General features: G+C 43.0%; 1 protein-coding gene across 3 annotated transcripts; it reads right to left on the minus strand.

Annotated features, from left to right (window-relative positions):
• Positions 1–277: 277 nt before the first annotated feature.
• Positions 278–12,244, minus strand: LOC106563140 (uncharacterized). 3 transcript variants are annotated; one of them, XM_014128397.2, is made up of 8 exons: positions 12,072–12,244; positions 11,428–11,503; positions 10,922–11,112; positions 9,141–9,299; positions 7,365–7,523; positions 1,738–1,875; positions 1,270–1,362; positions 278–960 (listed from the first exon to the last, which is right to left on the minus strand). In XM_014128397.2, the coding sequence occupies exons 1-8, from the start codon at positions 12,084–12,086 to the stop codon at positions 484–486; spliced, it is 1,308 nt and encodes a 435-aa protein (XP_013983872.1). In that variant the 5' UTR covers positions 12,087–12,244; the 3' UTR covers positions 278–483. The 3 variants fall into 3 exon arrangements, with proteins under 3 accessions (XP_013983872.1, XP_013983871.1, XP_013983873.1); XM_014128396.2 differs by having other exon boundaries at positions 11,305–11,503; XM_014128398.2 differs by lacking the exon at positions 9,141–9,299 and having other exon boundaries at positions 11,305–11,503.
• Between the last annotated feature and the right edge of the window lie 5,881 nt (positions 12,245–18,125).

Consider the following 18,125-nt stretch of genomic DNA (forward strand, 5'->3'; position numbering starts at 1 on the left):
ACTGCTCGGCCTCCGACCGCAAGGCACTACAGAGGATAATGCGTACGGCCCAGTGCATCACTGGGGCCAAGCTTCCTGCCATCCAGGACTTCTATACCAGGCGGAGTCAGAAGAAGGCCCTAAAAATTGTCAAAGTTTCCAGCCACCCTAGTCATAGACTGTTCCCTCTGCTACCGCACGGCAAGCGGTACCGGAGCGCCAAGTCTTGGTCCGAGAGACTTCTAAACCGCTTCTACCCCCAAGCCGTAAGACTCCTGAACATCTAACTCTGTACACTGACTCTGTACCGGTACCCACTGTATATAGCCTCGCTATTGTTATTTTACTGCTACTCTTTAATTATTTGTTACTTTTATTAATATATTTTAGGTATTTTTCTGTAAACTGCATTGTTGGTTAAGGGCTTCTAAGTAAACATTTCACTGTAAGGTTGTACTCGCCGCATGTGACAAAAACTATTTGATTTGAACAAAGAGCACGGTTTCAACAGATGCACTGCAGTTTGGCTTCGCTCTCTCCCCCTGGTTCCTCTTTGGGTCTGCGTTTCCTTGACAAAGATGGCTCCTCCCCCTCTTTGTCTTCAAGGCCTTCAGTAGAATTCTGGAAGCCCTCTGCCCCAGAGTCAACACTGTACAGCTCAGGAACCGATGATTCCGCCTCCTGCCCAGCCACCAAACATACATCACCCGATATTGATACCAAGTCCCCTGGGTCAGGGCCCATCTGAACAACCACCATGGTCAATGCTCCTCCCTCCCCCTCTACTCTTGTTTCACTTGGTTCCTCCTTCAGGAGAGTCATCTCCCCAGGGCAAGTGGCCTCCTCACCGATGAGGCTGACGGTGAGCTCCGAGTGGCCGTTGATGGATGCTGCGGTTCCTGCCTGGCGCAGTAGCTCTGTCCTCAGGGAGGCTAGCTGGGTGTGGATGAGAGTGCGGTGTTGCTTCTCCAAACTCTTCACCTGAGAGACAGACAGGAAACATCAGCTGTCAAAGACTATCTTAGATCATCCAATGAGCCTCAATGATGTGTGATGTTCAGTGGGTTTACAAAAGGATGGCTCCTTTTAAATGAGAAACCACTTTGCTTCAGTGGGCAATAAAGCCCTTTGACATTCCAGCTCGTGAATACTATTAAAGCTCATGAATTTTAACTAATCATACAGAATGCATAGCTCTAAGGGGCTTTACACATCTGGCATGTGGCCTTGAGAGTATTCAACAAACACTTAGGATCATCACTACAGTAGCAGTTAAAATCTTCCACTCACCAGCTGATCGATTCTCTGCTGGCTGTTTTCTGCAGAGCGGTACAGCTTCAGCTCCTCAAACATCTTGACGTTGGCCTGCACCACACTGGCCAGCTGGGGGGCGCCACGCCACAGCACAGGGGAGGGACACATCAACATGGCCACGTCAGAAGTACACAAAGAAGTTGGAATGGACATTAAATAATCTAGAGAAAATTCTAAAACATCTGAATAGTTTGTCTTTTATTGTCTTATTTTCCACTCACAGCCTTTGATTTCCAGATTTATTTTGCATTTAAGCCCTCTGTCACACACACGTCAGTGCAATGCCAGGAAAGTGGTAGGGTGGAAAAACTCTCACATCAGACAGCGCGACTACTCTGTCTGCAGTGATTGAGGGACCAGAGAAAAGCACCGCACAGGGATGCCTCCTGACATAAGGACAGTGGTCTTTAAGTATCTCAGCCTTCACGTCTCCTGTCAATGTACCTGTTCTTTAAGTCTCTGGATCTCGGCCCTCAGCCTCTTCTCCATGGCGTCCTTCTCCTGCTGCAGGGTCTCGTTCTGCTGGTGGAGCTCCAGCAGATGCTGCTCCATCTGCAGGGCCTGCTCCAGGCCCTCCCTGCCCTGCAATAGACAACCATAGGTACAATCTGGGCTCTAAATTAAACAATGTTCATTGGTAGCACTGGTGCTCCCAACTTAAAAAAAAGTTAGCACATCATATCATTTAGGAGCCCCAGAAAAAGAGACTTTTAGCTTGATTGAGATAAAGCTTATATTGTAGGAATGGGCAGGTTTAGGGTTGTGTTGATGAAGAGCGGGTGGGTGACTGTCAGGTTAAAAAAAGAAAAAATACAGAAATGTATAGTTCTTGTGCAATTTACACTCAGTGGCTACCCCGTCCACAAAATTGTTCGCTCCTCCAGACAGTGCCGTGGCTTGCTATATAAAGCAGGCAGACAGGCATTGAGGCATTCAGTTAATTGACTGAACGTTAGAATGGGAAAAACTAGTGACCTAAGCTACTTTGAGCGTGGTATGATCGTCGGTGCCAGGCGCGCCGGTTCCTGTATCTCAGAAACGGCCGACCTCCTGGGCTTTTCCTGCACAACAGTTTCTAGGGTTTACCGAGAATGGTGCGACAAACAAAAAACATCCAGTCAGCGGCAGTCCTGTGGGTGAAAACAGCTGGTTGATGAGAGGTCGAAGGAAAATGGCAAGAATCGTGCAAGCTAACAGGCGGGCCACAAACAGTCAAATAACGGCATAGTACAACAGCGGTGTGCAGAACGGCATCTCGAAACGCACAACTCGTCGGTCCTGGTCACGAATGGGCTATTGCAGCAGATGACCACACCGGGTTCCACTCCTATCTGCTAAAAACAAGAAGCAGCAGCTCCAGTGGGCACGCGATCATCAACACTGGACAACTGAGGAGTGGAAAAACTTTGCCTGGTCCGATGAATCCCGGTTCCCGTTGAGTCATGCTGACGGCAGAGTCAGAAGCAGCATGGCCCCATTCAGCATGGCCCCATTCTGTCTGGTGTCAACGGTACAGGCTAGTGATGGTGGTATAATGGTGTGGGGAATGTTTTCCTGGCACACGTTAGGTCCCTTGATACCAATTGAATAACTTTTTAATGGCACAAATTATCTGAACAAATGTTGCTGACCAGGTGCATTGCTTCATGGCTACAGGGGGGTCCAACCCGGAACTAGATGAGTGTACCTAATAAACTGGCCACAGTGTATAATCTATAGGCTACATTGAGGTTTTTCGCTCATTATTTTTGGGCCATCTCGCATTAGTGTGTAAGCCTAAGCTTTGGCCAACACGCCAATCACGAAACGCTTTTTGGAACTGGCAGAAAGAGTTAAAGGGATACTTCTGGATTTTGGCAATGAGGCCCTTTTTCTACTGTGTTAGCATGTTAGCAGATACCCATTAACTTTCAGTCATTGCGCTAACGCTAGTTAGCATTGGCTTGCAAAACTACCTCTAACATAGTGGACATAAAAATGGTATCCAGGAGTTCATCTGACTCTGGGGAAGTAGATAAACTCATTGCCAAAATCCCGAAGTATCCCTTTAACATCAATCCACTGAGGCAAAAAGTGCACACCATCCACCGCTTCTGAGTATATTACTCACTAATGTTCAGTGTCTGGATAATAAATTAGACGAGCTGAGGGTGAGAATCTCCTTCCAGAGAGACATCAGGGATTGTAACATACTCTGTTTCAAGGAAACATGGCTCTCTCCAGATATACTGTTGGAGTCGGTCCAGCCATCTGGATTCTCAGTTCATCGCGCCAACCCAGAATAAACATCTCTCCGGGTAGAAGGGCGGGGTGTATATTTCATAATTAACGACTCATGGTGTAATTGTGATAACATACAGAAACTCAAGTCCTTTAGTTCACCCGACCTAGAATACCTCACAATCAAATGCCGACACTATTACCTCCCAAGAGAATTGTCTTCGGTTATAGTCACAGCCGTGTATATTCCCCCTCAAGCAGATACGACGGCCCTCAAAGAACTTCACTGGACTTTATGCAAACTGGAAACCATATGTCCTGAGGCCACATTTATTGTAGCTGAGGATATTAACAAAGCAAATTTAAGGAAAATTCTACCGAAGTTCTACTAACACATTGACTGTAGCACTCGATATGAGAAAACAGACCACTGCTACTTAGCATTTTTAAATGCTTACAAGGCCGTCACCCGCCGTCCCTTCGGCAAATCTGATCACGACTCAATTTTGCTCCTCCCTTCCTATTGGTAGAAACTCAAACAGGAAGTACCCGTGCTAACGACTATTGAATGCTGGTCTGGCCAATCGGAATCCACACTTTAAGATTGTTTTGATCACGTGGACTGGGATATGTTCCAGGTAGCCTCTGAGAATAACTGACAAATACATGGATACGGTGACTGAGTTTATCAGGAAGTGTATAGGAGGTGTTGTACCCTATGGTCTCTATTAAAACCTATGCTGTGGGCTCTCCTTCTCTATGGCAGACGTGAGTAAGACATTTAAGCTTGTTAACCCTCGCAAGGCTGCCGGCCCAGACGGCATCCCTAGCCGCGTCATCTGAGCATGCACAGACCAGCAGGCTGGAGTGTTTACGGACATATTCAATCTCTCCCTATCCCAGTCTGCTGTACCCACTTGCTTCACGATGTCCACCATTGTTCCTGTACCCAAGAAAGCAAAGGTAACTGAACTAAATGACTATAGCCCTGTAGCACTCACTTCTGTCATCATGAAGTGCTTTGAGAGGCTAGTTAATAAGGATCATATCACCTCTACCTTACCTGACACCCTAGACGCACTTCAATTTGCTTACCATCTCAATAGATCCACAGATGATTCAATCGCATCGCACTGCCCTATCCCATCTGGACAAGAGGAATAGTTATGTAAGAATTCTGTTCATTGACTAAAGCTCAGCATTCAACACCATAGTACCCTCCAAGCTCATCATTAAGCTCGGGGCCCTGGGTCTTGGACTTCCTGACGTTCCGCCCCCAGGTGGAAGGTAGGAAACAACACCAGTTCGCTGATTCTCAACACAGGGGCCCCACAAGGGTGCGTGTTCAGCCCCCTCCAGTACTCCCTGTTCAACTCAATCATCAACACAACAGTAGTAGGCCTGATTACCAACAATGATGAGACAGCCTACAGGGAGGAGGTGAGGGCCCTGGGAGAGTGGTGTCAGGAAAATAACCTCTCACTCAACGTAAACAAAACAAAGGAGCTGATCGTGGACTTCAGGAAACAGCAGAGGGAGCACGCCCTTATCCACATCGACGGGACCGCAGTGGAGCAGGTAGAAAACTCAAAGTTCCTCAGTGTACACATCACTGCCTTCAGGACATCTACAGCACCCGATGTCACAGTAAGGCCAAAAAGATCATCAAGGACAACAACCACCCAAGCCACTGCCTGTTCACCCCGCTATCATCCAGAAGGTGAGGTCAGTACAGATGCATCAAAGCTGGGACCAAGAGACTGAAAAACAGCTTCTATCTCAAGGCCATCAGACTCTTAAATACCCATCACTAGGCGGCTTCCACCCGGTTACATAACCCTGCACCTTAGAGGCTGCTGCTCTATATACATAGACTTGAAATCACTGGCCACTTTAATAAGTGAACACTAGTCACTTTAATAATGTTAACATGCTTTTGCTTTACACACACACACACACACACACACACACATATCTATACATACACACACACATCCACACATCCATACATCCATAGTATTTTAGTCTATGCCACTCCGACATTGCTCATCCTAATATTTATATATTCCTTAACTCCATTCTTTTACTTTTAGGTTTGTGTGTATTGTTAGATATTACTGCACTGTTGGAACTAGAAACAAGCATTTCACTATACCTGCAATAACATCTGCTAAACGTGTATGTGAGCAATAAAATTTGATTTCTATTGCTTTTTAGACTTTCTTTCAATGAGATCTATAACTCACATTTCTGTGAATTTGGTCAGGTTGCCCAACAATGTACATTTTGCAGCTTTAAGCTCTGAATATCAGCCATCCAACTTCATCAGGAGTTATCCTGAGCCTATTGACTCTCATTGCAATGTGTTTAAACAACGGAAAATGCAGTAGGCTATTTTCATTTTCAATGTGATCAGCTCGTAAAAAATATACGTATACAAACTTAACCACTGATCATGACAATTTAGTCGACAGGGTGAAACTCCTGGACAGCAGTTGTGAGTATCCTGATTGTCCATTGCATATTACCCATTTTACTTTGACCCGTCCTGTTTTTAGGATATGGTGTTAACATGTCAGCGCATTTTTTATTTGATTGGGCGCCATTTAGGTTAGGCTATTTGATCGGAGAAAGTGCGTGATGCAAAAAGTGTCCGTCTCATTACACGATCATACATTTTATCGCCACCCTGTAGGCTATAGAAAAGGCCACACACTCGATCTACGGCATGATTTATGTTAGATGATTTTCTGATGGAACGTGGGTGATGAGCCGCAGCGATGAGTCTCCAACAGCACCCTGGAGTGGCGCGCTGGTAATGGACAAGCTAAATATTTGGTGCCCCTGCCTTTGACAAAGTGGGCGCTGTTCATCACAGAGCAGCATCAGAGCTCACCTAAAAAGCCCACATGCCACTGGTTGAGAGAAATTGTCATTGTTTTTGGGCCGACTTGAGGTTTTATGGTGTTGGAGGTGCATCTTGGTCAGTTTAGCTCGGAAAATGCCGCCCTCGTCAATCTACCGCCAAATCGGCGGGCAGGCCCTCATCTCGAATGGCTACACAAAATGGTACACTAACACGCATACACAGACAGGGGCATTCCTGTGTGTTGCCTCTTCAGAAAGTTGAAGGACAATATGAATCACTGATGCATTTTGTTCATGTCTTATGACAATCTTGCACAAATTAATAAGTGTTCTAATAACTTCAATACATTTAGTTGATTTCCTACTAAGTTCAATACATTTTGAAATATTGTTGATGTCTCGATTCCGTCCGCAATCGCCGCAACGCAGATTTTATAGGGCCCTATAATAGATCAGTTGTTGTATTACTTGTGAAGCACAGCTGGGTGAGAATAAATTAAAATTATTAGCTTTTTATTTTACTGGACTGATGGTGCCTGCATCTGATGGTCAGTTTCAGAGGAGGTAGAGAGAGAGCAGCAGAGGGTCCGCCTCTCACCATCACTGAACGTGAACTAAAAGGGAACAGTTTTCCAGCTGATGGTGAGACTTGAGTCGCATTATTTCTGCCTCATGCACAAATTCACTAGAGAGGAAGTGAAAAATTGCTCGATATAAAAATGGACACAAGCCACTAATAACAATTATTCTGGGTGACTATTATTCAACAATTATTCTAGTCACACTGGTGCTGCCAAAATAAAAATCCAGGTCCCACAGCAAAATATTTAGGCACATGTGTGACCACAATGGTCGCACTTTAGACCCCTGGGTACGATATTAGCAAACATACAGCTCAATGCAGACAACCCAGAGCACTCAATCCTTCAAGAAAATGATACTATAGCAGAAACTGCCTACACTAAAAAAGTGAATGCGGTTACCTGTTCGGCGATAATGCTGGCCGCCTCCTCGTAGATAAGGTTGCCCCCTTGTCCATCAGGGTCCATGAGAACAAGTGTCTGGGTCCGGTCCAGGGTATGCTGGGAAGGCCCCACCTCCCCTTCGCCCACCACTAAGATCCTGTTGTTCATGCTACTGTCCTTCAACCAGAGCAGGCACCAATCACCAGACATAAGTTACTTGACACATACACCTCCTGTGCTGGGCTCAAGGTGACCCTTTCTAGCACCGGTGGCACTAGCGCTGTAGAAAATTCAGCGGCACCAATAAGAACTTTGGTAGCACAAGCAACAGGCCATGTAACACACGTTGCATACTACAACATGAACACATCTCCCACCCACACACTAGTACGTACTAAACGGTGCACACGGCACAACTTCAACCCGCCGCACTCTCTCCACATTTTCCCACCATAAATGAGACATACAATGCTTTCAGAAAGTATTCAGACCCCTTCCCTTTTTTTTCACATCACAGCCTTATTCTAAAATGGATTAAATAGATATTTTTCCTCATCAATCTACACACAATACAATGACAGAGCAAAAACAGGTTGAGACATTTTTGTAAACGTATTAAAAAGAAGATACCTTATTTACATAAGTATTCAGACCCTTTGCTATGAGACTCAATTGAGCTCAAGTGCATCCTGTTTCTATTGATCATCCTTGAGATGTTTCTACAATTTAAATGGAGTCCACCTGTGGTAAATTCAATTGATTGGACATGATTTGGAAAGGCACACACACCTGTCTATATAAAAAGGTCCCAAAGTTGACAGTGCTTGTCAGAGCAAAAACCAAGCCATGAGGTCAAAGGAATTGTTCATAGAGCTCCAAGACAGGATTGTCTCAAGGCACAGATTTGGGGAAGGGTACCAAAAAAATCTCTGCAGCATTGAAGGTCCCCAAGAACAGTGGCCGCCATTGTTCTTAAAATGGAAGAAGTTTGGCGCAACCAAGACTCTTCCTAGGGCTGGCCGCCCGGCCAAACTGAGCAATCGGGGGAGAATGACCTTGGTCAGGGAGGTGACCAAGAACCAGATGGCCACTGTGACAGAGCTCCAGAGATATTCTGTGGAGATGGGAGAACCTTCCAGAAGGACAACACAAGACAATGCAGGAGTGGCTTCGGGACATGTCTCTGAATGTCCTAGAGTGGCCCAGCCAGAGCCCGGACTTGAACCCGATCGAACATCTCGGGATAAACCTGAAAATAGCTGTGCAGCAACGCTCCCCATCCAACCTGACAAACCTTAAGACCTGCAGAGAAGAAATGGTAGAAACTCCCCAAATACAGGTGTGCCAAGCTTGTAGCGTCATACTTAAAAAAAATATTTTACCTTTATTTAACTAGGCAAGTCAGTTAAGAACAAATTCTTATTTTCAATGACAGCCTAGGAACAGTGGGTTAACTGCCTTGTTCAGGGGCAGAAGGACAGATTTTTACCTTGTCAGCTCGGGGATTCAAACTTACAACCTTTCGGTTACTACCCCAATGCTCTAACCACTAGGCTACCCTGCTACCCAAGAAGACTAGTTGTAATTGCTGCCAAAGGTGCTTCAACAAAGTACTGAGTAAAGGGTCTGAATGCTTATGTAAATGTCATTTTATTTATTTATTTCAATTTGCAAAACATTTTTGATCAGGGGGGGGAATTTTTTTTTAATCCATTTTAGAATAAGACTAACGTAACAAAATGTGGAAAAAAGGCAAGGTGTCTGAATACTTTCCGAATGCACTGTATATGAAACCTTGCGTTCGACAGTGAGAAGGGCCTCAGTGTTGAGGACTGGCTGGGCCACGATGGTCCCCACTGTGCCCCCCGCTGCCCCAGAACACACGTCCAGCCCTCCATAGGCTTTAGGGTGGGCCTCCGGATTCTGGTCATAATACTGACGGCTATTCACCTCCTGAAAGCCGAGAAAGGAGATTGTGAATGGACAGAATATAGACTGCCATTGGTAAGTACTTTAAGGTCTCTGCTGAGAGTTTACCTATGGCACAGAGGGTACTGTGCTTGCATATATCATGCTCACAGTGTTCAAATGGAGAACAGTGCCTTCAGAAAGTATTCATGACCCTTGACTTATGCCACATTGTTGTTACAGCCTATACAACTCATCACAATTCTCTCTCAGATCTGTAAGAACGATTTTTCTTCTCAACCATCTGCACACAATACCCCATAATGACAAAGTGAAAACATGTTTTTAGAAAAGGTCACACATTTTTTGAGAATGAAATACAGAAATCTAATTTACATAAGTATTCACTAGCCTGAGTCAATACTTTGTAGAAGCACCTTTGGCGGCTAGTACAGCTTTTAGTCGTCTTGGGTATGTCTGTGTCAGCTTTGCACATCTGGATTTGGGGATTTTCTCCCATTCTTCCTTGCAGATTTTGTCAAGCCCTGTTATGTTAGATGGGGAGAGGCGGTGAACAGCAATCTTCAAGTCTATCCACAGATTTTTAATGGGATTCAAGTCTGGGCTTTGGCTGGGTCATTCATTGACTTTCACATTCTCGTTCTGAAGCCATTCCAGCGTTGCTTTGGGTCATTGTCCTGTTGGTACATAAATTGTCATCCCAGTTTAAGGTCGTTTGCACTCTGAAGCAGGTTCTCATCAAGGATTTGCCTGTATTTGGCTCCATTCATTGTTCCCTCTATCCTTACCAGTCTCCCAGTCCCTGCTGCTGAAAAGCATCCCCATAGCATGATGCTGCCAAGAATAATGCACTAGGGATGGAGGTGTGAGTATGCAGATCTGGGCAGATGAGATGTAGTCATTGTGTGCGTCTCTGTAAGTTGTTGTTTGTATAAGTGTATCTGGAGTAAAAACATGTTTTTTTTTTTTGTTTGTTTTTTTTAAAGTTTCCGCTTTGCGTTCAGGCCAAAGAGTAATTTCTTTTGTCTAATCAGACCACAGAAACTTCTGCCTTATGATCTGAGTCTTTTACATCTTTCCACTCTCCCATAAAGCCCAGATTGGTGAAGTGCTGTAGAGTGTTGTCCTTCTGGCAGGTTCTCCCATTTTGTCAGTGGTCATTGGGTTCTTGGTCACCTCCCTGACCAAGGTCCTTCTTGCTCGGTTGCTCAGTTTGGTCGGACGGCCAGGTTCATATTTCCCAATGATGGAGACCATTGTGCTCTTGGAAACTTTCCAACACTCTAGAAATGTTTTTATACCCTTCTCCTCATATATATACACAACTCATCACAATTCTCTCTCAGAGATCTACATACAGTTCCTTGGACTTCATGGCATAGCTCAATTTGGAATGTCACAGCAAAGGGGTGTGAATACTTAAAGTAAATTAGATAATTCTGTATTTCATTTTCAATATATTTGCAAACATTTCTAAAACCATGTTTTCACTTTGTCATTATGGGTTATTGTGTGTAGATGGGTAAGAAATAATACATATTTAATCCATTTTGAAATCAGGCTGCAACTACAAAATATGGAATAAGTTACGCGGTATGAAGACCACCTGAAGGCACTGTATTATTACAGTGGTTTCGTGCCAGTACCTGTGTGACCTGTATCTGGAAGGTAGTGTGAGGGTTCCGGAAGTGGGTCTTATAGTGTTTAATAGCCTCATCTCTGCGGTTGAAGCCGTTTCGGCAGCGGTAGCAGTGCCAGTGGGCTCCCTTGAACCTCTTCTCTCCTTTGATGGTGCCCACAATCTCACAATGGTTGCAGCATCGAAGCACTATTAGGCCTGAAGGGGAGTAGAGTGGAGGACAAAAACCTTGTTATAATGTTATAGGGTGTTTTTTGTTGTTGTTTTTTTACCAATAAATAAATATACATTTTAAGTGAAAGATCTCACTGAAACATTTTGGCAAAGTCATACTACCACTGAATCTATCATCTTATGTGTACTCCCTTGTTTTGTATAGGTGCCTCTCACCAGCAAAGTCAATGCCCTTGTCAACATGTTTGATACGGTAGTGAGCCAGTAAGATGACAGGGTCCTGATAGGCCTCAGCCACAGTGCAGAAAGGGCAGTGCGTATGTGTGCCCTTGTCCTTGCCTGAGCAGTTGTCATCCTGACATAGCACTGGGTTGTAGGTGTGCTCTGTACCCCTGATCCTTACAGAAGGGTGGGCCTGAAACACAGCAGGGCAAGGAGGTCAATTCGGGCTAGACTGTGTGAGGGTGACTGTCGCTGCAGCAAGTTAATCCTTACGTCATTAACAATATAGGCCATTTACTGTCTGTAGTTAGTATATACTTTTGTCATTAGTAACATACTGAGCTAACTCTAATGTTGACAACAATAATACTCCGTAACTTGCACTAACCATGATTTCGCTAGTATATTATGTTTTCGACTACTGGTAAATATGTGCGTTACACTTATAGTACGGACAAACATGCATGAAATAAACTACCGAGCCTATCCCCTCACATCCAAGTTTCCACACAAGTTCATAGTAGCCATTTGGGCAGAACATAATTAACTTACCTAACTAGTTACAGTGCAGACCACTTAATAGCATTTGTTTGGCCATTAAATAGCTTACTAATGCACAACATTACAGGCGCTGGTTAGCATGCAATCAGCAGTCCCAGTTAGTTAAGTTAGCTAACTGTAAACAAGACTGTCCGTCCATCCATGGCCTTCAGGACTCAGCAGACGCTTAAGAAATGTGACTGATCAAGCAAGAAACTTACAATAAAAGCCGACATGTTATCTGCTGAAACTGGTACGTTTCTTCAAACCAATGGTTCAAACACATGCAGCAAAAAAAATTAAGTTACCGGTTAATTTATTTTATTCAAACAAGCGAACCAAATCGCGTGTTATTCGTCATCCGTGCGCACTATAACTTCTTCATGTTTTATTGGCGAATTGCAACCAACTGAAATGTGGATATAACGCCACCTACTGTACTGGAGTGTAAGGTCGGGCAGGACCTATCTACACCCCTATATTCTCTAAACTAACCCTGAATTTCAAATAAAATAAAACAAATCCCTACAAACCTCACTACTCCCATCACCCCCACCCAAAATACCACCCACTCCCCATTCCCGTGTTGGTGCGCACTTGTACATGTACACGCTTAAGTCAACATAGAGTCGTTTTTTAAAACAATAAAAAGTCATTCGAATTATACTAGCTACATGTTTTATGTTAAAGGGGGTTACCTAGTCAGTTGTACAACTGAATGCCTTCAACTGAAATGTGTCTTCCGCATTTAACCCAACCCCTCTGAATCAGAGAGGTGCGTTAAATCAACATCCACGTCTTCCACGCCTGGGGAACAGTGGGTTAACTGCCTTGCTCAGGGGCAGAAAGACAGATTTTTACCTTGTCAGCTCGGGGATTCAATCCAGCAACCCTTCCGTTATAGGCCCAACCCTCTAACCACTAGGCTACCTAAGATGCATATTAAACACACTAATAATAACTCAAATTCAATAGCAAGAGAAGCCTCCCAGAGGACCAGATCTGCTGTGACTAAAGAAGGCATGGGGAGATTCCCAATTGGTTTTGCTAACTGGGTATTTCCTATCTTATTGTGCCTTTTGGGCCTCATAACATTTGAGGGGGAAAAGTATATCTTCAAAAAAATAAGCATTCTATCAGAAATAGGACATGCTTGACTTTCAGAAGGAATATTGGTCCCTTACCTAAGGGAATTGTTTAAGGTTGTTGCATAGAGCCACTAAAACATTTCCTTAGGTAAGCGCATAATTTAAGGTATTACCTAAGATTTTTATAACTAAGAAAAGATAGACCAGAGCCTGTCATTTCCAATGGGAGCAAATTAGTCATAGTGGGCAGAACAAGCAAGCTAGAGAGATCCTATTGGCACATTCTAGCATTTATTTGCATATTTCTGTTAGGGAACTCCTACGCTGTGAATTGCAGGTGTGCAATAACTCAATTTGCCCTTGCACTCTTTCTAAACAATGTCATTTTTTTACAACTTTGGCAAAGGGTAAAGTCTACAAAACGGAATTGTTTTAAATATTTTGTATGTAAGGGCATATTTAAGGGATTTTATGGTAGTTTGAAGGCACGTATGGTAAAAAGAGTATCTCGTTACCATGGAGACAGCCTGATTCACTGGCTAAGGGTGCGTTTGTAAATTCACTCTGGAGTGTGCTCAGAGTGTCCTCTGGGCATTCATCAGTTCAGAGCGTTGGCAGATAGTCTGTTCTTAAATTGATGCTGCCACCACCATGCTTCACCGAAGGGATGGTGCCAGGATTCCTCCAAACGTGACACTTGGCATTCAGGCCAAAGAGTTCAATCTTGGTTTCATCATACCAGAGAATCGTATTTGTCATGGTCTGAGAGTCTTTAGCATTGAAGGTCCCCAAGAACACAGTGGACTACCTCATCTCTGTACCCCATACATGCAATTATCTGTAAGGTCCCTCAGTTGAGCAGTGAACTTCAAACACAGATTCAACCACAAAGACCATGGAGGTTTTCCAACGCCTCACAAAGAAGGACACCTATTGGTAGATGGATTAATAAATACGAAAGCAGACACTGAATAGCCCTTTGAGCATGATGAAGTTATTAATTACACTTTGGATGGTGTATCAATACACCCAGTCACTACAAAGCTACAGGCATCCTTCCTAACTCAGAGGAAGAAACCTTCCTAACTCAGAGGAAGAAAACTGTTTAGGGATATCACCATGAGGCAAATGGTGACTTTAAAACAGTTATAGAGTTCAATGGCTGAGATAGTAAAAAACTGAGGATGGATCAACAACATTGTAGTTACTCCACAATACTAACCTAACTGACAGAGGTGAAAAGAAGGAATCCAAATATTCCAAAACATGCATCACGTTTGCAACAAGGCACTAAAGTAATACTGGAAAAATGTGGCAAAGAAATTAACTTTTTGTCCTGAATACCAAGTGATATGTTTGGGGCAACTCCAACGCAACATATTACTGAATATCACTCTCCATATTTTCAAGCATAGTGGTGGCTGCATCATGTTATGGGTATTGCAATTGTTAAGGACAGGGGAGTTTTTTAAGGATAAAAAGAAACGGAATGGAGCTAAGCACAGGCAAAATCCTAGAGGAAAACTTGCTCAGTCTGCTTTCCTCCAGACACTGGGAGATTACTTAATCTTTCAGTAGCACAATAACCTAAAACACAAGGCCAAATCTACACTGGAGTTGCTTACCATGAAGACAGTGAATGGTCCTGAGTGGCCGAGTTACTGTTTTGACTTAAACCTACTTGAAAATCTATGGCAAGACCTAAAAATGTGTCTAATCAAATCAAATCAAACCAAGCTTTATTTATACAGCATATTTCAGACATGGAATGCATCGTAATGTGCTGTTGTGACGTGACTACCGTTAATGTGATGACGGCAATTTTATCAAATCAATTAACTATGTTTAATTATTATTATTATAAACACACACAGTTTAGGTTGAATTGATTACTAACATAATGCAATGAAAAGCCCCTAGTGGACTAACCCGATATGACGGCTTGTTACACAATGGAAGGGGTAGGGAAAGAAAGAGTGGAAGGAGAGACAAAGGAATTCAACTATCGTACATACAGTTGAATAATACTGTCATCATAAATATGGATATTTAGCACCCTAACAACCACTCATTTGGATTTAGATATGAAACCCATATTTACGCTTGTATGTCTTTGTCGTCTCTCTGTTGAAATCGCCCGGCCCGTCAATGGGGAGTCAGTTAGACTGAAGTTTCTGGTTTGTCCACCAGAGGTCACAATGTCCTTTGTAGTTGTAGTAGTAGACTTTCTTTATTCTGGAAGTGTTCGTTAGAATGCATACATCAGAAATGTACCCATGGTCATTTGCTGAGATCTTCCTTGTGTCTTTGGTCAAAGTTCTAGACTACTTTACATTAACCAGCTGCAGACTGAGAATGTTTGGTTTAGTCTTTGCCTTCTTCACTCGTCGAGTTTCAGAGGGTCTTACCATTTCGTAACATTCAGCTCATGCTGTCGGTCACGCTGGTCTGTATTTAAATTGCAACCATTTCAATGTATTCAGCTCGCGCTACACGTATACTGGTATTGTAGCTTCAAGCCATTTCAACATGTAGCCACCGCTCCACGCTTTCTGGTCCAATGTAAATTTCGTTAGCAGTCATTTTATACACTGGGAAAAGGGTCGTTCCATCCTTTTGGCATAATGTCTGTGCTTAAGTGGCCGTGGTTACTGACTGGGTAAAACTTTATATGACAACAGTTATCTAATTTAGAAGGCTAAAATCACATTGTTATCTTTTCACAAATAGTTTCATATTTAATCATTATAATCATTTAATCATAATCACCATTTATATGTACATCTGATATCTACATTGTGAAAGCTCTTAACCTGTTAGGGCTAGGGGGCAGTATTGACATATCGAGTGCATAGAGGAGGTCTGTATCTATAATTCTTAAAATAATTGTTATGCTTTTTGTGAACGTTTATCGTGAGTAATTTAGTAAAATGTTAGCGAATTCCCCGGAAGTTTGCTAGTTCTGAACGTCACATGCTAATGTAAAAAGCTGGTTTTTGATATAAATATGAACTTGATTGAACAAAACATGCATGTATTGTATAACATAATGTCCTAGGGTTGTCATCTGATGAAGATCATCAAAGGTGAGTGCTGCATTTAGCTGTCTTCTGGGTTTTGGTGACATTATATGCTGGCTTGAAAAATGGGTGTCTGATTATTTCTGGCTTGGTACTCTGCTGACATAATCTAATGTTTTGCTTTCGTTGTAAAGCCTTTTTGAAATCGGACAGTGTGGTTAGATTAACGAGAGTCTTGTCTTTAAATGGCTGTAAAATAGTCATATGTTTGAGAAATTGAAGTAATAGGATTTTTAAGGTTTTGAAAATCGCGCCACAGGATAGCAGTGGCTGTTACGTAGGTGGGACGAATTCGTCCCGCCTAGCCTAGAGAGGTTAAAGATACAATTATCTTGCTCTATCATCCGTAATGACATCACAAAATGCTAAATGATATGATATGATTATTGTTTCGATCCCAACCAACCATTTCCCACATTCTTTATGTTAGGAATATTGTTTCATTATCCACTTTTGGATGTTGGCGTTTTGGCGGCAGATTCTCTCTCTACACACATCAGATTCCTTTGTTCAATACTGCAGGTCCAGAGAGAGAGTTTACGACCGGTCGTTAAAATCATAAGACCGGCCCAATTCTCACCCCCCTTCCTCTCTGTTCCTAACCCAGGAGGGAAAGTCATGATAGTACTTCACAGGAAAAACAAATAAAAACAATGAAAATAAAAACTCCAATATTTACTAAACAACAAACATAAGAAGATAAAAAATAAATTCATAGAAGTTAAAACTGAACAACTCAGAATCAACCTAAGGAAAAGCAATGATAAACCACCAATTTGACAGAGTTAAATAATGGGCAAATGTTGCATGATCCATGTGTGGAAAGCTCTTAGAGACTTACCCAGAAAACACTCACAGCTGTAATCGCTGCCAATGGTGCGAGTCTTCACTCAGGGCTATGAATACTTATGTAAATGAGATTTGCAAAAATATCTCAAATGTCATTATGGGGTATTATGTGTAGATGGGTCAGAGGAACAAATCTATTTAATTCATTTTGATTTTTAGGCTGTAACACAACAAAACATGGAATAAGTCAAGGGGTATGAATACTTTCTGAAGGCACAGTATAATTTTACGAACGATATACTGCTTTCTTGAGAACAGGCCCAGATCCCCATGATTTGCGTGAAGAGGAGGCAGAGAACAAGGGGCCGGAGTGCGGGCTGCCTTCTGAGAATTCGTAGGCAATCGAATAAACCCCCACTTCCTTCCATTCTGCTAGCAAACGTGCAATCTTTGGACAATAAAATAGATGACCTACGCGGAAGATTAAACTACCAACGGGACATTCAAAACTGTAAAACCTTATGCTTCACGGAGTCGTGGCTGAACGACGACATTATCAACATACAGCTGGCTGGTTATTCGCTGCACCGGCAGGATAGAACAGCGGCATCTGGTAAGACAAGGGGCGACGGACTATGTATTTTTGTAAATAACAGCTGGTGCACAATATCTAAGGAAGTCTCAAGCTATTGCTCGCCAGAGGTAGAGTATCTCATGATAAGATGTAGACCACACTATCTATTAATAGAGTTTTCATCTGTATTTTTCGTAGCTGTTTACATACCACCACAGTCAGAGGCTGGCACTAAGACAGCATTGAATGAGCTGTATTTCGCCATAAGCAAACAAGAAAATGCTCACCCAGAGGCGATGCTCCTAGTATCCAGGGACTTCAATGCAGGGAAACTTAAATCCGTTTTACCAAATTTCTATCAGCATGTTAAATGTGCAACCAGAGAAAAAAAACTCTGGATCACCTTTACTCCTCACAAAGAGACGCATACAAAGCTCTCCCTCGCCCTCCATTTGGCAAATCTGACTATAATTCTATCCTCCTGATTCCTGCTTACAAGCAAAAATTAAAGCAGGAAGCACCAGTGACTAGATCAATAAAAAAGTGGTCAGATGAAGCAGATGCTAAGCTACAGGACTGGAATATGTTCCGGGATTCCTCCGATGGCTTTGAGAAGTACACCATATCAGTCATTGGCTTCATCAATAAGTGCATTGATGCATTGATGTCCCCAGAGTGACCGTACGTGCATACCCAAACCAGAAGCCATGGATAACAGGCAAAATCCGCACTGAGCTAAAGGCT

This window comes from Salmo salar, chromosome ssa11, assembly GCF_905237065.1.
Source record: "Salmo salar chromosome ssa11, Ssal_v3.1, whole genome shotgun sequence".
Taxonomy (NCBI): Eukaryota; Metazoa; Chordata; class Actinopteri; order Salmoniformes; family Salmonidae; genus Salmo; species Salmo salar.